Source organism: Anomalospiza imberbis, chromosome 3, assembly GCF_031753505.1.
Source record: "Anomalospiza imberbis isolate Cuckoo-Finch-1a 21T00152 chromosome 3, ASM3175350v1, whole genome shotgun sequence".
Taxonomy (NCBI): Eukaryota; Metazoa; Chordata; class Aves; order Passeriformes; family Viduidae; genus Anomalospiza; species Anomalospiza imberbis.
The window spans coordinates 97846897-97872246 of record NC_089683.1 but is presented as its reverse complement, the minus strand read 5'-3'; the positions used below and the strand labels follow the sequence as shown (position 1 = coordinate 97872246).

Below are 25350 nucleotides of genomic sequence, written 5' to 3'. Positions count from 1 at the left end.
AAACTAACACTCTGTTGCTTTGGCCCTTTCCAAATAGCTCCTGGTCAGCTTCCAATGCCAGTGTAATGCACTGGCCCAGCTGGAGGGAGAGCTACCAGATCAACCCCAGTAACATCAGAGACTGCAGGAACATCTACAAACAACTGCAAGCAGCTGCTTCCCTCTGCAACAGCACACATTACAAGCCAAACAAAACAAAGCAGAACAGATGAAGTTTGCCTTTTTTGAGATTAACTGGACCAAAAAAAGAAATAAAAAGGGAGTCCAGAGTATTATCAGAGTATGGTTGTTTTCAAGCAACACTGCAGGTAATCTTTCAGAATCACTTGAGAAAGGCTTCCCACTACAAAAGACAGGTACAGTTTGTCACCAAACTCCAAAGGGTCTCTGATCAAAGAAGAAATATTTCTTTCCTATCCCCCCTAAACATCCAAATTACTTAGTCAACAGATAAAAGTCGTCTCCTATCACCCAGGGAAAACTGGGGTTGTTATTAGTTTTACCTAAAAGCTACTCCGACATGTTGGTGATGGAAGGAGTATAAAAGACTACCTTTATTTATCTACAGCCTTCACCTGACTCTTCCTTTCTTTCCTCTCCTCCCAGACCCAATTCTCCCTTCCTGTTCTCAATCAGATCCATCTCCCTTCTTTAATTCGTTGAACTTCCAACCAATCTTTGCACTCTAGATCTGCAAGTTCTCACCTATTCCCTGCCCCAGCTCCCAGCCTGGTGGCCATTTCCTTATTTCATATTCCCTACACACCTCTTTGACTCAATGTATTTGCTCAGTCAGTTGCATTTTTCTCTTCTTTCTGTTTGTTTTTTTTTTTTTTTTCCCCTATCTCTATCTTTCATCCTCTTGATTCTGATGCCAAACAGTTCCCATCTTCCCCTAGTTTTTCAGCCAGCCCCAGTCCCATACCTGCTGTGTTCCCTTCTGCAGCTCCCAGGCTGGACAGCCTTTCCTAGCCAATTTCAATCCCATCCTTAAAAAACACTGGACTGTGTTGCTTCATCCTCACTCCAGTCCTGGCAGGCCTGCCACCCAGTTTGCAGTTTGTGGTTATGGCTGCTATGCACTTACAATTTCTCCTGAAAATTAAAGTTAAATGTCAGTACAAAATGCTCACAAGCTTTAAAACTATCTTCCACTTAAAATGCATTTTGATAGAATTAAAACATTTGTAGCCTTAACTTAGCATTAACAGTACATTTGGTGCAGATTTAAACATATTCCTAAATAATCATCTACATAAAAGACAAAAATACACATTTGCTGATTTTTTCCTAGGAAGTTACTAGGGGTGGCAATCATTGGCACTTGTCAAGGAAAGTACAAGTCACATAAAAACCTCAAAACGAGTTACAATAATCATGTCTGTGTAAATGGCTTTCTATTAGTATTTGTTTTGAAGGTTTCTATGTCATGGGTTTGTAGAGCACAGAAGTTACAGCACAGTAACAGCAGCCATTGTACTGCATAGCTGTTTGATATGATGGGTTGCCCATCACACAGGACACCTTCCTATCCTTTGGAATATTTATATTCCTTGTCAATGCAGACACCAAAAGTACACTGGCCAGAACAAGCAGCTGTGCAGTACACCTATCTTTAGAGATTGGCACCTACTGGAAACACAGATAAGAAGTTGTTGTGTAGTAGCAGTAGTAGTAGACACAGCTTTTTCCTCCTAATAGTGTCTTTTGCCTTTTGCAGTTCTCTGAAATGCTTCACATATATCAGACATTATGGCCCCACTGTTCAAAGAAAACTCTTCCACAAGAGTTTACTTTTAAGCAACTCTCAAGTTCCATGGGTTCCTGGGGAGGATTCATATTTTTAATTTATGCCTGTAAAAAACGTATATTCCTGAAAACTGAGGCTGAAGGAAAGTCTCCCTGTTCAAATAACAATGGAAGTGTACATGTGCAATACAAAAAATTTATTGGAATTCCTTGGTTCTTCAGGAAATCTTAAAAGAGACAGCTACTTTAAAATGCAAAATCATCAGTCCTGACATCCAAAGTCCAAAGTTACTTGTTTTCACACTTTGAGCATCACATATGGCCAGGGGATTTAGGACAACCTACTTTGGAGACAAAGTGCATTTTTCTAATGTCTCATAACCCAAATGCAGTAAATCTGTTTTTTTCTCCAAACCTTTTTTGGAATTAACACTGTTTCAATGGAAAGTTTTTCCCAAAAGGTATTTCAAGGACAAAGTTCTAAAAGAATGAAAATAAATTTATAATATTTCAGAGAATAAGATTCAGGACTTTTGGATTTTGCTTCTCTTTTTGGATTGCCACTAATTTTAGGAGGCTTGGTGAGTTTGACTTGTAGGATCCTCTCCTACAAAGGTTTACCAAGCTCCTAGTTTCACTGAGTATATGCCTGCTTTTATATAGGGACTCCTGGCTCTAATTCCTTATGTATCATCCAGGATTCTCTTATTATAATCTCATTTGTATGGCCCATTATTAACACACGTCACTGCTGGAACTCATCTCTCATCTTTCTAATGAGGTCCCACAAAACGTGGAAGAGTAAATAACATTACATAAAATAGTGCTAATTCTTTCTTTTCTGTGGTCTAGTGAATTTCTTCTGGTGGAAAGAGTCAAAAAAATCCTGTATGAGCACCCTATAATGACATCCTGAAATTCCATTCCTATTCCCATCTAGTTTGCTTATTTGTTTGTTCATAATAGCCTTTTAGATATGCTTAATATTTTAGTATACTTTCTAATAGAAAGTAAAAAAAAATCTCCATTGCCTTTTGAAGACTGGAAGTTAAAAATATCTTTAATTGCCTGATCCAGAGCTAAGAACAGTTCCAGGTACATACAATGCATTGCAGCTGTAACCACAGTCTTCATTTCTTCTTATCACCTTTGAAAGACTAGCATGCAACAGTTCAGTATCTTAAGGTGGAAACAGGACTTGCAATATCATGCCAAAAAAAGCTGTATTCCTATTACACTGGCACTACAAAAAATCCTAACCAGAAACCCCTTGTCAGGAGAACTTCAGCTTCTTATTGACTTCCCTAAGCTTATGCCTAGTCTTCTTCTATTTCTCAGGACAGTATTATGCTTTAGTCTTAGATACTGCCAGTTTGGAGTGTACTAAAGGGTTAACTGAAATAGAAACCAAGTCCTAGCACCCGACAGGGAATAGGGCACAACAGATAATCGTGCGGTTATTGTACAGCCCTGCCAAAGCCTGGAAATTGTATGCTAAGACAAGGAGTATCTATGATTTTTTAGATGAAGTATGATCAAATGTGATAACGTATTTCAGAGATATGATGTGAAATTTAATTATAGAAATATGTTAAAGGCATTGGATGAAAGGATTGGTGGACAAGTAAAAAGAAAAGGGAGTTTTTCCTCTGTAATGATAATGCAAGAATCTGAAATTTACTGTAGCTGCCTGAGTTAGTTTGCATTGACAGACACATTTCAAGTGGGTTTTTGCAGAATTTTCTGCAGAACAGGGAAGAACAATTGTTCTGGGGAATATTTCTTCCCAACGTTACAGCATAATAAAATTATTTAACTGATTTTAGCTCTCCTGGCTCTTCACACATGACTAAGTTATGATAACAACCTTTGCTGTCTTTTGAAGCATTGTATTGTACTGTGGAAGGAATTGGGTAGCCCATGGTTTTCTAACAGAAACTACTGCAAAATCTTTTATTTCCAGTACTTCTGTGTTACGGGTTCATTAAAACTGCCAAGGAGAAACAACCAACACAAGCTCTAATTGGTTCCCAAGTAAGATCCCTACTACAAGTACACTGATTTCCTAGGAGCTCCTGTTGTAGAAGAATTCCAGCAGGCTGATTTGCTCCAAGGCTCACACCTGCTGGAAAATAAACCCCTGTAGGCTTGCATTAGGGAGGGGAAAAGAAAGCTCACTCTTTTCCATCACCCATTAGGCTCCCGTAGGCTTCATTCGGCAGCATTGTTCTTGTAAAGGATGCCTTTTCACACACTGATGCAGGCTCCAGCCCCTGCTGACACTGCCTTGAAAGGCTCTGAGAGCTACTATACTTGACAGAACTAAAAGATAATATTATTTATTTCATTTCTTTGCTCAGTGGAGTAATCTCATGAGATATGAATCTCTTCTTCATGAGGGCCCTGGGGATAGCAGGCAGAATGAAACTCAGCTACTCTTTAGTACAATGCAAACAGCACAGACCAAAGTACTCAGGCTCCAACAGCAAACAGCAGACCAAAATACCAGTTATGACACCCTATATCTTAATTTATTTGGAACAATATTCTGTAGGCTGGTTGCTTTCAAAATAAATCTGCTTGTTCCTCATAAAAACATAAGACAGTCTTAAAATGGCATTGATGCTTCATAAGCCTCATTTGTGATGCTTCCTTGAGCCTCAGCTGAGGAAGGGTCTCAAAAATGAAAATACTGTTCTGAGGTCTGTCTCTAAGACAGCTGAGAAGTGTTCTGACATGTCCCATCTTTCTTAGCAAATATTCCCAAATCTCAAAACCCACTTCTGGAGAAAGTGGTCTCCTGAGAGCAGAAAAGGGAGAGGGAAGATGGAGTAGCAGACATTATATCTTAAAGCATCAGCAAAGAACATGAAGTTATTTTCAGTCTTATGAGACTACAGAGCTTTGGGGGTTTTCAAATAAATGAAAGCTTCCTATTTTCCCAACATTCTTTGAAGTTACACACTCTGTAGACTCCACTTTTCTGTACCATATTTTTAGATTATTTTTCTTCATTTCTCCTCCTCTTCTTCTCAAATTCACATCTCACAAGGCATCACAGTATGAAAATGCAGTTGCTATTGAGAACAGCACTTTATAGTAGCACTTCTCATTAGTTTCCTAATGCTCAGAAACTTCTGCAACACAGTTCATGTACAAGCCTACTGAAGAACAATTTGCCCTGAGTACTCAATGTTCAGTATCCACAATTCCAGCTGAGAGTAAAAGGATTCACAGATATTCACTTCTGAAAATGAGGCCTAGTGTGCCTCTGACTGCATACCCACATGTGGGAACCCTAATTAGAGGCTGTTTTTTAAAAACTCCTTTTAAGTGCCCTGAGAGCTGCTTTCACATCACAAGGAAGAAAGTGCCAGAGCCAGAATTAGAAGTTCCTGTCTCCCAAACACGCTCTGACCACACGTCTCTTGTGTCAGAGAACGGGGGCCGGAAGCGAGGGTGCACAGGAACGATGTGGCAATAGGTGGTTCCTTCTGATCAAACAGTGCCTGTCAAGCCTCACTTGCTTTGGGAGTGCCACAAAGCTGCTTTCATGGGGCCCAGCTGCCTTAAAGGAGTCCAAGGATTATTGGTGATGAGAAGGATTTGTCAGGCAGCACCAGTTCCTCATATATGACTTGTATGTCTTAGTTGCTGGCAAAATTCCCTCTTAAGTTTTACAGTGAGATTGGGGAGTTTTACCAAAAGTCAGACAGGTGATAACATCAAAATCTCATCTTTTGTTTTTAAATTCCAAAGAAAGTGTCAGCCAGTTGTATTTGCAGGCACAAGCTTGATCCCCTAACAACTCCAAACTCATCAAAACAAACAAGCAACAGAAGGTAAATGAGAATGCACAAATTTAGCATGTACTAACATTGCATGATTCTGGCAAATCCTATATTCTGTGGGGACTCATTACAACTTCTGCATGTTAAGTCTTGGCACTACAACTTACAGTGTACAAGTGATGTTAAAATACAAGCCACAGCCTGGGTAACTGAAGTGGAGAACATCAGGTGGATTAAATATGGACCGAAGGGCACGGATCTCAGGACAGAGAAAGAGAAGCAGCACCACTTGAAACCTCAGCAGCAAAGAACCACAGGAAAGGCTGCCAGCCTGTTTCCCCTGGGCTACAAGGCTTCCAGGCACAGTTTCCATGTTGGCACTGTGTCCCACATTCAGCAGAGGGGCTGTGCTTATGCAGGATAAACACCCACTGTGAGAAGGAGTCATTTATCAGATGCTACTGAAGCTGACATTACACACTTCATCCCATCTTGAAGTTACACCCTTTGGCCTTGCCCTGACCCCCAACAGACAGTAAGCAGTCTTGGGAGTCACTGTCACTTCCCCCTGCTAAAAGCACACAGCACCCTTCTCCCATGGTGCACTGAGGGACAAGCTGGCTGTCTGGCAGTCCTGAATTTTGGGATGTGGCTCAGAGGGCCCGGAAGATTGCTTCTGCCACATCTGCAATATTCAAGGTTCTTGGTGTAGAGAAGCACAAGGTCACCTGTAGAACCTTTACAGGCAAAGGGCCACCCGCACAAACCAGGAGTGATCACAGGTCAGAGCCATGCCCTGGTCTGCAGATGTGGGGGGTAGATTGCCATGAAGGCTTCTCCTGACAAACTATTCCTGTAACTTCCTGATACAAAAGAACATGAGGGAGAAAAAAAAAAAACTCATAACAAAAGAACCATCATCAACAAGATTTTCCAACTGTGACTTTCACACACTGGCAAGAACTTCTTCATAGCCCTGCTTTGAGAAACAACCAATCTGGCATATTCTGACACAACATCGCTTCTAGGCCAGAGCCCAAGTCAGACAGGAACACAAAGGAACAAAGGCACAGCTGTATCATCATCATGTTCCTAATATTGAAATATAACCATGTGAGGACATGATTTTTCCAGGCCTCACATACATATGACTTAAGAAAGATCCTCAAGGGGCATAGTGAGCTATATTACAAATTCCTCATAGATGACACATAATTACCTCAGTTTTGGAAAGGATTAGAAGAAACACTGGAGGGGAATCCAACCAGTGGTATTCCCTGAACATCACACTAAGAATTTAATTTCAATTGCATGGGTGCAAAAAGATATTGTGTCAAGAAAATGGCAAATTATTCCAATATCAAATCAACATCAAGTTACACATGTCTGTAATCCTACAATGTCAGTATTCTCCAACTCAAATTTATGGTATAGAACAACAACAAAAAATCCCCACACATTTTTCCCTAAATCAATATTTGTATGTTTTTTACTAAGAGAAACAAATACAAATCTGAATGTGTTATTATTAATTTGTAGGTCCTCAGCAAGCTAGCAGAACATTCTCTACACAAGAAGATGAATATTACTACTACAAGAATGTTGTCTGAGTATAAGTGGGACTTATATGATCCAGTCAAAAGGCAACCATGTCAAACTCAGCACCCAAAGAATGAGGCCTCTCTCCACTACAGACTGGATCCCTTACTTGGGGCATCTCTCCCTCAAGCCAGTGGACCTTTGAGAATTTATACTAGCTGAGGATCTGACTCATAACACTTGATCAAAGGTCAAATGATCAGTGTCACCATCTGCTTTAAACAGGATTTATGAACATCACCATGCCACAGACTGCCAAGTACGTGATATCCCTGCTGAACATAACCCAAAATGAGGGCTTACCCACTCTGCTTGAAATTTCTGTCTTTTTAGAGCACACCTGTCCTGTGTGCTTTCCCTTTTGTTGCTGTCCTCTTTTCCTCTTTCTGTTTCTTTGTAGTCTCGTCAGGTAAACCGAAAGCAGGCAGACATGGGTGGGGTAGTATAATTTGGGAGCTCCTCCCAATTACTGGAAATGCAACTTCAGTTCTAGCAAGGAACATTTCCAAATCAGTTTTCATCTCTGTTGAAAAACAAATGAGGATACCTGCTCTTTTTTTTTTTTTTCCTTCAGCTGATCATTTAAAGAAGAGTGTAACTTCGGTCTAATTATTGCAGACAGTGTCATGATGGGATGAAAAGTCCACATTGCAAAGCCATACAATGTTCACGCTCTCCTGTTTCTTAAAAACTTTTCAGTATAGGGGTGTGACAGAAAATAGATATGTACATTGCATATAATATACACATTTCATACCTTATGCTTACTCTTAGCTTTGGATTTTTATGAAGTTGTCACACACACAGGTGATAATTAGGAAACTAGAATCCAGTCCCTACACAGAGATTTAGTAATTAAGCAGTGTCTCTGCAGTGTCTCTGCAAGCTGTAATTAAAAGCTTCATTAGAGGGAGAGCAAAAGTAAAGAGGCAGAGACCTGGTTTTGGTATTGTTTTCCTATAAAATATACTGTTCACTACAAGTGACCCATTCAGCAGTCTCCAGCTGTATTTGATTTAAATTAACAAGAGCAGACCAAATCTAAGCATTCAGACTAGCAAAGCAGAGAAAACACAAGGTTAAGGAATTCTTAGAACCTGAAGTGTTACCTTCTACAATGTTACCTGGGTGTCTAATTCATCAATTCATTTCAAACTATTGCTGCCAAATTTCAAATTGCTATTAAGAACACTAACAGGTCTGACTGTGCTGATGATATTTATGGCCAAACAAAGAAGCACCTTGGTTTCTCAAGTTCTTCACATATGTATGTGCAGAGTAGTGCATGTTCCTCCCCTGAAAGAACTCACAGTTTAAATATCCCTGCGTAGGATGGAGACAAAGGTGTTAAGCACAACATAGGGACGAATGTGAGGGTAAAACTGGGTTTAGAGGTACCTTAAAAATCTTGATTGTCTCTTGATTATCTGCACTAGTAACTACTATGGGCTGTAAGAATAAAAAAATCCAGCTACTCGCCCCAGACTTGTTCAGAGATTGAAATACAGGCATTCCCTGTGAGACAATAAGGATATTAAACAGCAGCTATTGCATTCATACAATGTATAAGTAACATTTCTATTTCTCCCCCACCTGCTCCCATCCCAGTATCAGGTATCTTAACACTGTCTCTCCCCATTGTGCCGATGACACAGAAACTGAAGCAACTGATTATTGACATTTGGCAGGAAACTGCTCTTGCAAATATCAGCTTAGATTCATTACAGTACATTTTTGTCAAACAGTATACGTCAAACAGTATCATATTGTCTGAAGTAAAAAGTGTTCCCTCATGTCATACAGCCTCTTAGTTATTGTCCTAAGGACACGCACACACAGGTTTCTTTTCATTTTGTCCTTATCCTCCATATAAAAATAATATGAAAGCATGCAACACATTTAATTGCAAATACATTACGTGGAACTTACCCTTTGGGATACCATTAAAATGTAAAAGTGATGATCCACATGATTCAGTTCCATATATTTATGATAGTACATGACTGACTGCATAGCAGACAAAAAACCCCACTCTTAAAGGATGTGTTTTCAAATTTTGGAAGTGACCTCAGTGGACAAAATTCACCTTTGTTAATATCTCTGCACACTTAGAATATCCTAAAAGGACATACGCATCTGTTTCATACTTTTACTGAAATCTTCCATTCTTTCTCTTATCTGTGTCTACAAGCATTTTTAGAATGAAAAAGACTGAATTCTTACCAGAACAACTCTTGACCCATCCTTGCTAATCTGGGCCCCTACTGAACAACTAGTTTTGTGTTCTTCACTCCCACAAGCATCTTTCAGGTGCAGATTAGAAGACAAGGGCCAGCAAGTACCTTACCCTTTCCTCATTACAGTCTTGCATAATATGATCCTGGTCTTGACAGACCATTAAAAAACACTGGGAAGCATTGATACCGCCATTAAAATGGAACACACTGGAGGAAACAATGAGGGTGAATGCATAGCAGTTTTATGACAGTCTGATGGTTCCAAACAGACTGAAAAATCTGTGTTCCATGTCAAATCAAGTAATAGGTTTGAAGCAGATCACTTGGGCCACAGTGGGAGCCTGGTCTCCCACACTGTATCATGCAGGCCACAGAACCCCACCTGCTATTTCTATCACATATGGATATCAGGATGAAATACAAAAAGGATGGGTGGCCTCATCTGCTAAATTATGTCAAGACAGCAGAAAGTTTTAAATTCTAGATTCTAGACTTGATCCTTTGACTGATTTGATAAGGTAGAATAACCAGTTTGCCTGAGTGTCACCACTGAAATAGTCAGAGTACTTACTTATCCCACAAGGATACTGTCAGGTTTAATTAATTATGTCTGTGAAATCCTTTCTAAATGAAAAGTGGCAAGCATGATTTATTAACTAAGTCCAAAGCACCACTGCAGAATCAGAGAGTGTTCATTGTATTACCAAGAGAATAACACTTCTCATAAAATACATTTCAAATGGGAAATTATAATAACAGCCCTTCTGACTTATTTAGACTTTTCTGCGAGAAGCAAGGCAATAGACTTTTGATGAGTACAAGGAATAGAAGCATAATCAAGAACAAGAGACACAGGAACACTCGCTCACTGACATGAACCAGCTAAATGGTGTTGCATAAATCCTGAGAGCAGGGTCTGCTGTAGGGCTGAGCTGGGAGAAAACCACTCCTCTGCTTGTTAAATGCTTCTTGCTTGTAGTCTAGCTATGTGCAAGGATCTGGACAAGTCTCATAGACACAGTCACCCATCCACAGACCCAGCACTGGACAGAGAATGGCATTAGTAGCCCAAAACCACCTGTAAGGTGGTGATGTAGGACCTGCAAAGGACCAGATCTATGTCAGCATGACTCCAGTGCTGTCAGCTCTCCTGCTTTCAGGGTATCACAGCTCTAACTTCCAGGCAGAATCCAGGTGTCAGAGTTAGGAATGACGGGTTGCTGTCATGGATGGACATCTCTCAGGATGCAGAGGGGCCTCTTTTTAGGTCCACTTTTCACTGAGATTATACAAAATCCCAGAGAGAAAAGAGTAGACTGAAACATTCAGAAAAGACACAGCTCAAACAACCTGTGGATTACACTGATCCAGAGCATCCACAGGGCAGTTCTGAGGCCCAACTCTTTCCTGGACAACTCCACCTATTTGGCCTGTACTGACAAGCTCCACACCCTCCATGCCAAGAACAGGAGTTTCAGAGGAGGAAATGATTCATGCCCTCGGAATGCAAGTGAAATCCCACAGATGAGAAGAAAATACTTATCCATCTGCATAAGTATACATGCATGCCTCACATTCAACAATTACATTTCTATCAGACAACACAAATGAATAAAAATACCGCAAATCTGGTGGAATTTAACATCAGGTGGCATGCCACAGATATGGCATGAAACAAGCACTACCACATGACTTAAAATACAATGTCAACTGAATTTGGGCCTGGTCCAGCAAAACATAACCACAGCTTTTGCAGGCTACAGACACATAGGGTTTGAATGGCTCCACTGTGTCAATGTGACACATAATTCAGAAATATCAACTTGATGTAGCAAATAAAGACAGTAAGGAATTGTCTGGACTGGGTCAGAATTCTTTACAAAAATATTTTAACTAAAATTATAGTGTAGGAAATGGTGGGTGATGTTTGATTTGTGAGTTGGCCAAGACAAACCCATCAGGAGCTCCCCTTAATTAAGTTATTACTCATTTGTTTACATTTTGAAGTCTCCACTTCAAGTTATCTCTCTGCCTCTTTGTTTCCCAGCTTCCTCCTTCTTTATCACATCAGCTTAAGACAGCCAGGCAGAAGAACCACTTATCCATGCTGGCACAGGCCTGGCCAGGCAGCACGGCTCTCCATCAGGCTGAAAGGGTGGGACAGCCACATCGCCAAACTTTTGGGAACAGCCAAGCAGCTCAGACACAGCCCCCATCTTTCTGAAACAGCACCATGCTTAAGAGCTGAATTCAGCTGCAGGCTCCAGCACAGGAGCCTACCTCGCTTGCTAACAGGGATTTTCAGGGTGCCAGGTGCCACCCTGGCAGGGAAGTTCCCACCTCGGGTGGGGACACACCTGAAGTGGGCAGAAGACATCATGAGCAATAGTCCTTGCCCATGCTGCTATTAAACAAAAAGGCACTGCAGGAAACATTGTTATTTGGAGATAAAGTGACACGTGTATCACACTGCAGGTCTCAGGGCAGTCCAACCTCATCTCTGCTAGCGTTTGAAACAATTCTCACCAGAGACATCTGGGAGCAACCTACATTCAAATATCCTCTATGTGGATGGTTATATTGAAGATGAAGACATGGAGGAGATCTGAAACCACCAAAGAGTACAACGATTGCACTTCCTGGATCACCATCATACCTCTGTACACATACTTTCCTGAACAGGTAGAGGTGGGATTTTTTTCCCTAAATAATTACTCAGTCTCCTGCTTACAGGTAGTTACCACATGTCACGAAGAGATGATTGTGGACTGCCGCTCCAGATCAACTTTCACTCTGATTTAAACACATTATATGTGACCCCGTAATTGAATCATAGAAAGGCTTGAGTTGGAAGGGATCTTAAAGATCATCTTGTTCCAAGCCCCTGCCATGGGCAGGGATACCACCCACTAGATCAGGTTGCTCAGAGCCCCATCCAACCAGGCTATGAACACTTCCAGGGCTGGGGCAGCCACAGCTTTTCTGGGCAGCCTGTGCCAGTGCCTCACCACCCTTAGTGTAAAGAACACCTTCCTGACATCTAATCTAAATCTCTGCTTTGTTAGTTTAAAACCATTCCCCCTTATCCCATCACTATCCGTCTCTGCCTCTTTTCTATAAGCCTCTTTTAAGTACTGTAAGGGTGTAAGGAGGCCTCCCCAGAGCCTGCTCTTCTCCAGGCTGAACTACCCCAGCTGTCTCAGCCCGTCCTCGTAGCTGAGGTGCTCCAGCTCCACTGAGCATCTTCCTGGCCCTCCTCTGGACCTGCTCCAACAGGTTGCCTTTCTTGTGCTGCGGATGGGCCGGGCACAGCCCTCCAGGTGGGATGTCATGAGAGGGAAGGGGGCCTCCCTTGACCTGCCAGCTGTCCTGATGCAGCCCCAGGTGTGTTGGGATTCCTGGACTGGAAGTACGCACTGCTGGCTCCTGTTCAGCCTTCCACACACGTGAACCCCCAGTCCTTCTCTGCAGGGCAGATCCCTGTGAATTTATCTCCCAGTCTGCCCTCATGTCTGGGATCACCCCAAGCCAGGCACATCGCCCGCAGATACCAGAGTTCTGGGCCTGTTCCCATCTCCCGAAACCGCTTGTGGGAGTAAACAAGGCGATGAATCCACAGAGACGGGTTCCATCGCCCTGCAAATCCTCGCGTGAAATTCGCGCCGTGTTTGGCCGGACAACGCGGGGCTGCCCATCTGCGCTGCATTTCCTACACTTGCGGCGCTCGGCGGTGCCGCCGCGGCGCCCTCGTCCCTGAGGGGGCACGAGCGCTCCCTTCCCGCTCTCCCGCTGCCGCCGCCAGCGGGCGCCACGGCGCGCGTTCCGCGCGGCTCCGCCCGTGACGAGCTCTGGAAAGGCTGCACAACCCGGCGGGCTGCACGAATTCCGCGCATTGGAGCGGCGGGGCTCCTTGGATTCGCCTTGAACCGTTTACATAAGGAACCGCGAACTATAAAACGCGATAAAAACGGGCCGAGAGGCGCCGGGCGGGGCGGGGGCGGGGCTATCTAGCAGCGGCCCCGCCCTCTCCCGCGTCACGTGACCGCGCGGGCCGGAGCGATGGCGGCGCCGGGGCCGGACCCGCTCTGGGTGCGGGACCCGCTGGGGCCGCGGGCGCGGCCGCTGCCGCTGCCCCCCGGGGGCGGCTCCGTGCTCTGCCTCCGCCGCGACCGCGCCCGGGAGCTGGTGAGTGCCGGGACAGCGGGGAGCCGGGGGTGGCTGTGGGGCCCTCCGGCCTCGGGAGGCGCTGCGCTTCCGGTGTCGGCGGCGCTGCGCAGGCCGCCCGCGGCCTCTGCCCGCCGGGAGGCCGCTGCGGCACCCACGGGAGGGCGGTCGCGATGCCCACCTGTGCGCACCTTGCTTTGGTTACTGTCGCTTAGCTGAGCAGGAGGGTTTGCTGTAAGAGAGCCCTGTAGCCTCTTATCTACGTTATATATATATATATGTGTGTGTGTGTTTATATATATACACAACTACACGTTGTGATAGGTTGACCCTGACAGGACTCCAGGCGCATCCCAAAGCCGCTCTCTCCCTCCTCTTCTCAGCTGGACAGTGGAGAGAAAATGTAACAGAATGGGTCAAAGGTCGAGATAAGTACGGGGAGACCTCTCAGCAGTCACCATCACGGGCAAAACAGACTTGGCTTGGGGAAATGAACTTAATTTATTACCAGTCAAAATCACGGGAGGATTATGAGAGGTAAAAGAAATCCTAAAAACACCTTCCCTCCTCCCCTCCCTCTTTCCCGGGCTCTCTCCTTCCCACTAGTGGCACTGGAGGACAGGGAATGAAGGTTATGGTCAGATCATTACAGGTTGTTTCTGAATTTTTCCCATAGTACAGTTTTTCCCCGTTCATGTTTGCAAGCTGATTTAGACTGTATTCAGTCCTTTGGTAACCAGGAATTAAAACAAGCACCGTTAGAGAATGTTCATGCTTTTCAGATTGTCTGATTTTTTTTTTGCTCCTCTCTGGAAGGAAGAAAACATGACTGCTTAATGATTTTCTTTGTCAGAATGTTCCATTTTCTCTGGCTCAATGATCTGACTCAATTTTGCTGTGTTTTTAGAACATTCCAGAAGAAAGCTTGTATGTGAAGTGTAATGGGCGACTGGTCAGTGATGAAGATGAGTTGCAGAGTGGAGTTGTTTATAGCCTGGAGCCGAGACTTTGTGGTGGAAAAGGAGGTTTGTTGTTTATTCTGCTTCTTAGTGATTGGATTCTTAGGTTAAAAAACTTATTATGCCATAGTCTATACTGATAACAGGAGTCCTCGGATATTGGCAGATCTCTTGTTGTGTGTATGACTGACACAAAGTCTGTGAGCTAAAACCAAAGTGTGCAAAGCTGAGGATTGACCAGGGAAGCTGAAGTCCACTTGTTCCTCACGTCACTTTTCAGCTTATCTCTGTTAGTAGAAGTCTGTAGCATGCACCAAAGTGACTTCCGAGTTGAAATTGTATTGAAAAGGACCTGTCATCTTAGGCTGCCAAGTTTCATTCGGTGGTCACTTAGGACAAATATTTCAGGTACAAATAGTCTGTGATTTGCATGTGCTATGTGACCTAATTGACTTCATCTTCTCTTATTTTTAAAAAACCCATATAAATACCAAGATCTCAGTAGCCAAAGAGCTGAAGAATTCAACCTAAGCTGGACTCCTGATATTGACAAGATGTTTCTGTTTAGCTAATTCCTGATTACTTTTTCCCTCTGGAAGGGTTTGGGTCGATGCTGCGAGCCCTTGGTGCTCAGATTGAGAAGACAACAAACAGAGAGGCTTGTCGAGATCTCAGTGGAAGGAGACTGCGGGATGTCAATCACGAGAAAGCGTAAGGCATCTTCTCAGAAGCTGAAATTGTAAAATAACCTGATCCTGTAGCTCACTGTTAACAAAAGAGGTCAAATGACAGCCTGTTGTAGCAATGAAATGGTGTTTTGAGTACTAAAAAGAGCAAAAGTGAAATCTTAAGTGCAGATGGACTGGAAGCCAACAGGTCTTTCGTGACTGTAATTCTATTGTTGCAAAAATAGATGTGTTTTTACTGCAGCCTGAGTCTGAGAGACTGTTCTGCACCTCTTGGATTGCTTGTGTGGAATTCTCACAGTTCTCTCTGAAGCTGCAAGACCGCAGTCTTGGGCATGTGTGAACTTAACTGCTGGCTTTCAAAGTAAACCCTACTCTCTTCTCTGCAGCAGAGTCTCTGTCTGTTTCCTCAGCAATTCCGCTGGGTGCTGTTGTCATTTCCCATTGCCTCCCACCCTAGCAGGCGGTGGGAGCGTTCTGTAAGTGCAGGGCAGGGAGCAGGTGTTGCAGCCAAGGCCGTGAGCGCTGACGCGGTGCTTGTGTCGCGTGCAGGATGGCTGAGTGGGTGAAGAAGCAGGCGGAGCGGGAGGCGGAGAAGGAGCAGCGGCGGCTGGAGAGGCTGCAGCGGAAGCTGGCGGAGCCGCGGCACACGTTCACCGACCCCGAGTACGAGCGGCAGTACCGCGAGATGGCCGAGCGCCAGGAGGAGTCCCTGCGCATCGGTACGGCAGCCTGGCACCCTCTCCTCAGAGCGCATGGCCTCTCTAGCCTCGCTCCAGCAGGAAAATTTAAAAAAGAATTGGTTTCTTTCGGTTGAATGAAATCTTCAATTTCAGCGTAAATTTCTTCAATTTAAATTTAAATTCCATTGAACAGCATGACATAATGCAAGTGATGCTTCATCTTGCTTTGCTAAGTCACCTTGTAATAAGAGCCAGATTCTGTGAAGGTGGTTTTGCTAGTTGAGCTGTAAGAATTACACAGTGAAACTGTAAAGGGGTTGTACATAAAAACTAGACATTGGCTCCAACTGCGGAATACCTTGTTTCATTTCCTGGTCTCTGTAGTTACTTTGTTTATCCCTGTATTGCTGTCAGCTAGATAGTGAGACTTGAGTCTCAATGGGATGAAGAACCTGATAGTTCAGCTCAGGAATCCAATTTTAATTGACTCTGTGCCTTAGTAAATCCATGTAGGAAAGCTTTTGCTACTACTCAGTTTATGTTCAAGCTTTGAGTATGTATCACCAATACTGATGCTTTCAATTAGTGTTTTGAATTGCATCAGAAGTGGAAAGATAAGTAGAATTTACAACAGACATTAATTGTGTCCTGATGAAGTCCGCTTTTAAATTTGTCTTGAAGGCTTGCAGGTTATTGCCAGCAAAGCAGTGTCATCAGAAAGTGGCAAGAGTCGGAAGCGTCCAGGTGAGCCTGGAAAGAGCGAAACAAAGTCTGAAAAAAGAAAATGTCCTTGGTAAGAGTTATACCATGTTTTTATACTCCAGCCTTAAGCCTTAAAAAGGATTAAAAGTTAGATACATACAAGTACACAGAGTCTAGTCTGAGATGTAGCCTGAAATAGAAATAAGAAGACTGACCTGAGTAAATCAAAGAACTGAAAGTAAACATTTCTGCATTCCTACAATTCTGTTCCAGATGGAGTGAACAAGCTTCATTTGCAAAATTAGAAACTTTTCCCCCCACCCCTTCTAAATGATTATATTCTACTACTTCCTATTATCCTTTTCTTCATAAATTAATTATATTTACAATGAACTTAAAAAGACTATTTTTTCCCCCTGGCATCTTTCAGCTAATGTAACATGGAAGAGAAGCCAAAGATGGCAGTCATTTCTGTATTGGGAATGCTGTAATACCTGTTTTGGGTTCCTTTTCAATATTGACAGCTCTTCCATTAACTAAACTAACCTAAATAGCTGTTAGAGTAGCTCCTTATATCTCTCTGAAATGGGTTTTGTAAAGAGAAATATAGCAATTATAAAAAAAGATTTAAAAGAGAAAAAGTTAAGATAGATGTATGTTAATTTGTAACGTATTCCCTGTGCCAGGCCAAGATTGGATGAGGCCACAGGCTCAGGCTGTGAGGATGACAGTAAGGATGACTCCCCTTGTGCATCTGACAGAAGTTGTCCATCAGGCAGCAGTGCTAATGGAAGTGTTGGAAATTCTGATGAGTGTTCAAGCAGCTCTGTGGCTTCAAAAGAGGACAGTCCATCTACCAGTACAAGTGAGAAACCACTGGAGCAGCCAGAAGGTCCTGGAAGAGATCGGCAAGGAGAGGTGTGCACGAGTGGGCAGGCTGAAATTCTGTCTGAGGAAAACAGCAAAATGACAGAGCCCCTAAAGGAAGACATCCAAGGAAAGAATGGAGTGACTCAAGCTCGGAAAGAAGAGCAAGAAAACGTTCCTGCTAAGGCACAGGAAGCAAACCAGTCACAGAGCACAGTAAGTATGGAGCAGTACAAAATGTGGTGTGTCTTCAGCTGCTTTTAGAGCTGAAGAAGCAAACAAGCTCCAGCAGTGTAGCTTTTCCCACTGGATTGATGAAAGCCCAACTGATACTTAGTAGCAAAAGGTGCCAATACTTGTGCTTTATGGGTCCTTGCATAATATTACTGTTAAAGATTTGTGGGAGTAATGAATCTGGGCTTACTCTAGCAATAAACCAAAGTGTAGCCCTTTTTTTCAGGCTAGGGAGTTACTGGGATCTTCTGCCTTTTTTCACCTTGGGTGGAAAGTCTGCCACTGGCAACAACTGAACTCTCATGTGTGAAAGTTCATTACAGTTCAGTGGGGACAAGACCAAGGATGTAATCTGATCAATTAGAACTTTGTCATCTACTGTACTATTAGAGCTGGCAAGTTTTAAACAGGATGTTTACCATTCTTCACTGTTTACCTTCTGCTCAGTATTTGCGAGACTTTCTATTCCTAGAACAGGAAACTCCACCAATGCTGTGGCAGATTGTTATTGCAGGTGGAAATATTTTTATAGTAGCCCTTGATGAATACTTTTTTTTTAGAAGTAGGGTGAGAATAATGAGGCAACCATTTGGGTTTTTGTATGCTTAGCAGGACAAAGGTTCTGATTCTGCTGGCAGGAATTGTTTTTGCTGAGTGCCTAAGGGGAGTTCTTTCATTCCCACTGCTGTTATTCCTTGCTCTGAAGTCTCTTAGGTACAGACTATAAGACCAGTATGTTCATTTAAATATTGAACAAAATGGGCTTAGATTTTGTGTCCTTTATAGTGTGTTAGTAAATTCCAGCATTTGAATTATCCTGTCTATTCCATGGGTTTTTGTAGACAAGGCCCTGGATTGGACCAGACTATATGTAGGGGTCCTTTCTACCTTCATTCAATTTGCAAATATACCAATTTCCTTTGAAGATGAAATTTTAATCCATATTTTTAGTGGCAGGATGAGATGTGAACTTCACAACTTGTTTTGGGGGTGAATCTTACTAAAAAGAGATGCTTTAAAATCAGTTTCTTTAATTACAGCATAACTGCATTAGAAATAACTTTTATCCTCCTTCCTGCTCCTGCTGGAGGTATACTGGTTATATTCTGCATCAGGCTAAAACGGGGCTGTCAGCTTTGCTATACCTCTAGAAGCTGAGGTTAAGCTACTGAACTGCTGGACAAGGTGGTAAACTGATATTTTTCATTCCATTTTCTTGGGAGTATTGAACTTCCTGGGATAATCATAGAATCTTCTGAGGTCTAAGGGACCCACAAGAGTCAAAGTCCAGGTCCTGGCCCTGCACAGGACAGCCCCAAGAATCACACCACGTGCCTGAGAACATTGTCCAAGTGCTTCTTGAACTCCCGTTTTTCTTGAATGTTTTTCTCAAATGTTTTTCTCTTTTCAGGAGGTAGAACCAATAGACCTGCTGGCATTCAACTCTGCTGCTGAACTGGAAGCCCTAGGTTTAGAGAAGCTGAAGATGGGATTGATGTCTTTGGGACTGAAATGTGGAGGCACTTTGAAGGAAAGAGCAGCGAGGCTTTTTTCAGTGAGAGGTCTGTCTAGAGATCAGATTAAGCCATCCCTATTTGCAAAGCCCCCTAAAGGGAAAACCTCTGGTTAGATTTGGGAATATTTACCTTTTTTGCATGTGTATTTGATGTCACTAAATAAAAGCTCTTGGTATCCTTTCAGCTTCTGAACTCACATCCACAAGCTTTGTTAGCATCCCAAGGAGTTATGGAAAGGATGGACAGGTGGGAAGGATATCATCATAGACACAGTGCTTGGGGATCTGTTCCACAGTGTATTGGAGGGAGAAGAGAAGCACTGGAGCTCTGCAAATCACATCTCATGGAGGTTGTGACAGGACGAGTGGACTCTGTGTGGAAAGGAAATGGGTGTGTTTACTGAATGTTTCATTAGGAAACTGGGATGCAGGGTGCTTGGGAGGTCACCTTAGCTTGTTGAAGTTTTGCTGGTGTAAATCTGTTGGGTGGAGATGTTAGAACTGGCAGCCCTGCCTGAGTGGCAAACCCTTGATGTCACCAGCTCTCTAAAAGGCAGTGACAGTGTGTGGGACAAGAGAGCCTTCAGCTCTTTGAGCACACTCAAGCTCCTCTCCAGTATGGGAAGGGGAGTATGGGACAAAAGTGAATTGACCATGGTAGTGGTGTGTTCTGGCAACAACTCCTACCCAAGTTATTTCCCCTCACTGCGGTTGCTCTCCTATTTCAGTTGTACTGATGCAGCCACTTCCAAGCCTGCCCTGTGTGTCACCTACTTGCCTTTAGTGTTGTGGGTTCCTTGTTAAACCAAATCAGTTCCCTGATGTGGCTCTAACAAATTTGTGCTGGCACAACAGAAGCAGGATTACATAAAAACACTGGTTGGTGAAGAAGGACTGGGATATTTTAAACCACCAGTAGCACCAAACACTCTTGACCAGCTGCATCTTCAGTAGTGCCAGAATTAAAAGAAATGCCCTACATCTATCTTAGAGGGAAACAGCTGTACCTTGAACCATCTCCACATTTGGCAAGTTTATTTGGGAATTGTTTAGCTCCTGCTGAGTTAAAAAAGAACAAGCACTTGCTCTAGGATCTTCCCACATCAAGGATTAGCCTAGAGCGTTATTATGTCTGGAGAGCAAGAGAGGTGCTCACTGGCAATTCACGACTTTCACATGCTCAAAGGGTATCCTTTCGAAAACAGCTGGGTAACAACAGGACTTGGACTGATCCTTCAACGGAAGAGAAACAAGTAGGTGAAGTGCTTGAAGCTTTTTAAGAATTTGGACAAAAATCAGAACCAGAAAAGTCAACAGTTGGGAAAAAAAAATATATATAAACCCAGTTCCAGTGTTATATGGGCTATTTCTGTAGGAGAGAATGGCATCAAAACATGTGATCTTTCTAGTCCAGGGCCAGAGGATAATGCAGTTTGCAGCCTGTGTCTGTCTTTCCCTGACTATTTATGTAGCTTTAGATTTCTAAGATGTTTCTGGTTGTAAATGCACCAAAACTGTGAATATCTTGCTGGAGAAAAGGTTCATTCTCCTACAGAATTGCTTCCCCAAAAAGCAAGTGGTGCGACTTACAGAAGTCACACTTCTGAAGTGTCATTTTAAATGCATTTATTTCAAACACCTAAGCACTGCCTTGTGCTTCAGTGGCATTTTGGAGTTACTGACTGAAAAAAGTAATGAGTGAAAACACTGGCACAAACCTGAAGGAGTGCTCTTTCTCTCTTCATATGGATCCATCTCTTCCCTGGAAAGAAAGATGAGTACATATAATACACAAAACAGCAGGGAACAGGACAGGTCATAGATGGAAGGAACTGCTGGAGGCTTAGAAATATCACCACCAGCAGACACAACAGCAGCTGCCAGCCTTCAACCAAAAGGCTCCGTTCTGTTGTCCTCACCTGCACGGTGCTAATGAACAAGTTCCTCGAAGGCCACTCACTGACCTGAGCACGCCTTTTGCTGGAGCGTGCTGGAATTGCTTCCGTTGGTTTGCCGGGTGCTGCAGCTTCTGCTCTGGCTGCTGTAGGTGGCACTGGACTGACGCGGAGGATGGGTCCACTTCCAGCAGCGCTGGCAAAGCCTCGTCTCTCCGCACACGGCACCTGACCCGAGGCCCGCGGGTGCTGCTGAGGAGCAGGGACATCGGGTCACCTTTGCACCATTCTGCCTGTTCCTGAAACAGTCACAATCAATCCCTCTGATCCCCCCGCAACTCATTCTTACCCAACATTTTGCTTTTTGAAGAATGTTGCCATTTGAAAGGTTGGTTTGTAGCGATGCCTGTTCTCAGGAAGGTGCTATTTTTAAATCCTAAAGCTTTCTCCAAGACATCTTTTTGGAAATGGTAATGCCCGCATCCCTGTTAGCACTGCCACCTCAGCTGGTTTGACTTTGGTTATAGCGGAGCAATTAGGGTGGCTTTGCAGATTTACATGCCTAATGACAGCTGAAAGGGAGGAGGTGACAACTCTGACCTCACCCAGCTGTAGAGGAGGGGCTGGACAGGCACCACGGCTTTCCAGCTCTGCTGGAGGCTGGGCTAATCCAGGGTAGTTAGTCCGGGTTTAGAGCCAGCAGCTGTGCATGCTTGGAAAGTGTCCCGGTGGCCTGAATGCAGGAGCTGCCTGTCCTGCTTCTCCCTGCTGCCTTCACTGGGTGCCTCTAACCTGGCACAAGGAATCAGGAATTTGCACAAAACTTGCAGTGCAGAAAGGAGCAAGGAGGTCTTGAAAGACCTGTCTGGGCTGTATGGAAAGGAGTGTTTATAAGGAGCCATCCAGCTTGTGAAACATCTGCTGGAAACATTACACACCTCAGTGAAAACACAAGCAGGCTGCCTAGGGAGGTGATTCAATCCTGTGGGCCATCGTGGGCTTGGCAGTGCTGGGTTAGTGGTTGGACTCAATGATCTTGAAGGTTTTTCCAACCTAAACAATTCTCTGAGGTCTGGTGGTTATAGATGGCACCTTATGGGCAGTGTGATGCTGTACCCAGCACCCAGTAACTACCTGGCACCTCCCAAGGGTGACAGGGCTACTGATCACTGGGCTGGAAGTTGGCAGTCACCTGGGAAGTAATGATTGTGAACTGATTGCATTCATTATCAGCAAACAGAAAACAGACCTTCAAAGGGGATGCAGGCATCCCAGGCTTCCAAAGAGGCAGATTTTTCATAACTGAAATCAGAGGGGAAAATGTAAACAGAAAACACATAAATAAACTTTAGGATAAGCTTTAAAACAAAATTAATGAACAGCTTGGAAAAAGACCCCAAACAAACAAACAAAAACCCACCCTGATTTAACAATTATCAAAAATAGAATACTGAGGGCTGTGGGTCGTTTACACAACTTTACAGTGCCCAGCATCTCCAGATAACCTATTATCTCCTGCCATGGTTAAAAAGTCTTTCTTGGCCATTCTGCACCTGCTGGTTTTACCACAGGAAACCAAGCCACCCCAGCAGCTCTGGAGTGCCTGAGCATGTCCAGAGCACGGGCCATAGGCAGCAGTCATGATGAGCTCTTCATTCTGTTTTATTCTGAAATGTGCTGATGTTCATACTGCTCTCCTGCACCTGCTCCATGAGTGGACAGAGGAGCCCAAGTCCTCTAAAAACATCAAAGTCCTGCAGGATCTCTGTCATACTCCCTGCCACTCCCATCACCTCCCCACCCCTGTTTGCCCTCGGTTCCCCTTTCCCAGACTCCAGCTGTTGCCAGCCAAAGCCAGAGGAGCTCCCTGATTATCACCTTTGCTAGGATGTGGATTGGGCATCCGACTTTCCGCTTACACAGGCAATTAGAAGGCTGCCCTGAAAGGCAAAGTGTCAGACACCCTTAGTAGGAGTCTGTGAAGTGCAAAAGAGAAAAAACAAGAGAGGGAGAGGAAATAAGGCCTCACCAGCTAGGAAAAGCTGCAACTTCTCACAGATTTTAAAAGAAAATGGGAAAGCAGCCTTGGTTTAAATGAAATCATGGAAAGATCACACAGGGTAATGTAGTCCAGCTAGCAGCATCATTTAATGTGACTTGAAACTTTTGTTCTCTCTCTTAGAATGGAGATAACGGGTAGAGATAATGGAGAGAGAAAGTGCTGCTGGCATGGCCAAGCGTCTCTTAAGGAAAACTTTCCTGAGACTGATAGGACCAGCTCCAGACCCCATGTCCAGCTTCATCAACCACTGCAGGCCCTTAAAGGTCACTCTGTGAGTACTGCCATGAGGGCCAACCAGAGCTGGCACTCACAATAAGCTTGTGCTTCTGATAAGATATAGCTGCCACGCGAACATTCACACAAGAACCTAACCTGGAGTGTGGGACTAACAGTGCTCTTGAAGTCCTCCATATGAAGAGCACACACACCTCCTGCTCCTTGGGCAGCACCTGCTTGCTCTGGGCTTTCAGCAGTGCAGGAGCATGCCTGACGGTTTCATGCTGGCTTTGCCTTAAACAACCTTTCCATTTTTTAAAGTCATTTCTGGCTATATGGGGTTCATTACACCCCTGCACTGCTCTTCCTTTTTATTGTATTACAGCACAGCATCAATGACAGTGCTGAAGCACACTGCTGCCAGGTATGTGAGATGTTCTGCCTTTCCTCAGAGACTGTGGTGCTGCTCAGACGGAAAGGAGAACATGACAGCTTGGCAGCCTTTGTGTGCATTACAAGTTGTACCCATGCAAGTAGCACACAGAAGGTGTCTCAGCAAATGCAGCTTGGATTGAAGATGACAGGCTGGGAGACAATTACCTGTAGCATGGGCTGATGTCTGAAAAAGCCTCAGGTGTGGCAGTATTTCATCCACAGCCTTCTGCCCAGGAGTTTGCAGTGTAGAAGTCTCTGGAGCCTTCTCCATACCAGCCCAGCCTCCAAGTCTGCAACATTTTCATTGCAAAGCCAGCTGGAGTTTAGAGGAGTAGTGTCCTGTCTCCCCAAAAGTGGGAGCTTCAATCCAAATGTAGGTTCAAAACCAGTCCCAGCAGAGATGCTCTGACATCTGTGCAGCTGCCCTAGCGATAAATCCAGGTGTCCATGCAGGCAGCAGGGCAGGCAAAGCTTTATCATTCAGAGATTTGCACCCTGCAATACCTGCAGTTCTCCGCACAGTAACACCAGGTCTCCTTGGCCACCGCCTCCCCCTCCCCGCCCTCCAGGTGTCACACACATGCTCACAGACCCAGCACTCGCTTCTGTGTACCTCCTGTCCGCAGGACACCCGAGCAAAGGCAGCCGGACGCAAAGCGAGGGGCGCAAGGGGCGCCGGACACAGCACAGGATCCTGGTGGAGGGAGGAGCCTCGTCCACCCCGCGGCTCCTGTGATGCTCTGGTCCCCATTTCCCTCATCAGCCTGCCCCAAAGTGCACTGCACAGAATTTCCCCTGGGATGGAGGATGTATGATGCCTGAAGTCCAAGTGCTGGAGGCTGGAGGGAAGCCAGGGTTAATGCTCTTCATTCTCAGGCAGCAACCAGCTCAGTTTCTTCCCCCGGCTCAGTGTGTGGCTGGATCATCGGCTTTGTTCCTCGTGGTGATAGCTGAGCTCCTGGCCTTCAGGCTATGCCCTGCCCCGAGCTGGCTGGAGAGGACCTGGGGCTGAATGCCAGTGCCATTAAGGTAGATACTACACAGTCATGAGAAGGGAATGCCAGAGATCATGCCGGCTCATCCAGTTCTGACTCCAGCAACCCAGGGTGCTGTAGCCCAGCGCTGGTGAATGGTGAGTCTGTGCTTTTGCCTTTTTTCCTCCCCTTAAAGCTCTTTTGCCGCAGATGTTTACACAAGTCAGAGGTGCCAGCCTACCCATGAGGTGATGGCAGAGATACCTGGGTGACCTCAGACCTGGGGTCCTGCAGAGCAGTAGGAACACTCACGGCTTCCTGGTGGAAAACACATAGCCACTGCAGAGTCAAACAGGTCTCTTTTCCCCTCATCCATGGTCACCCTGTCTAGCCAGACAAACACATTTCAGAGTCCTTGCACCAGCAGCAGGTTCAACCAGAGCCTCAGGGACCACACGCCACCGTCCAACAGAGATGGTCAGCAGCAAATGCTTCATCCTCAGAGCCACTGCCATCTCAGTGGGTTATGAACTGAGAAGTCTGACACGAAGGTGGAAATCATTAGCATGGGTGACACCGTG

At 44.5% G+C, this 25350-nt stretch overlaps 2 protein-coding genes and 1 long non-coding RNA gene across 3 annotated transcripts in view; 1 reads left to right on the top strand and 2 right to left on the bottom strand.

Annotated features, from left to right (window-relative positions):
- The window catches only part of STUM (stum, mechanosensory transduction mediator homolog), a 287384-nt gene that overhangs the window by 243901 nt on the left and 18133 nt on the right, over window positions 1-25350 (bottom strand). The window lies entirely within an intron of this gene.
- On the bottom strand, window positions 842-8440 carry LOC137471528 (uncharacterized). The gene is made up of 2 exons (XR_010997681.1): window positions 2781-8440; window positions 842-1095 (listed from the first exon to the last, which is right to left on the bottom strand). It is a non-coding gene; the product is annotated as an uncharacterized lncRNA (long non-coding RNA).
- SDE2 (SDE2 telomere maintenance homolog) lies at window positions 13410-19371 on the top strand. The gene is made up of 7 exons (XM_068185933.1): window positions 13410-13561; window positions 14448-14565; window positions 15099-15210; window positions 15738-15907; window positions 16550-16661; window positions 17257-17653; window positions 19083-19371. Exons 1-7 carry the CDS (start codon window positions 13436-13438, stop codon window positions 19299-19301), a joined length of 1254 nt encoding a protein of 417 aa, XP_068042034.1. The 5' UTR covers window positions 13410-13435; the 3' UTR covers window positions 19302-19371.

Bases quoted from the DNA above. Each gene is read 5' to 3' on its own strand.
- SDE2 (XM_068185933.1), top strand. From the start codon at position 13,436: ATGGCGGCGCCGGGGCCGGACCCGCTCTGGGTGCGGGACCCGCTGGGG. The intron at 15,908-16,549 runs GTACGGCAGCCT...TTTGTCTTGAAG, and splicing joins GGAGGAGTCCCTGCGCATCG to GCTTGCAGGTTATTGCCAGC. The intron at 17,654-19,082 runs GTAAGTATGGAG...TTCTCTTTTCAG, and splicing joins CAAACCAGTCACAGAGCACA to GAGGTAGAACCAATAGACCT.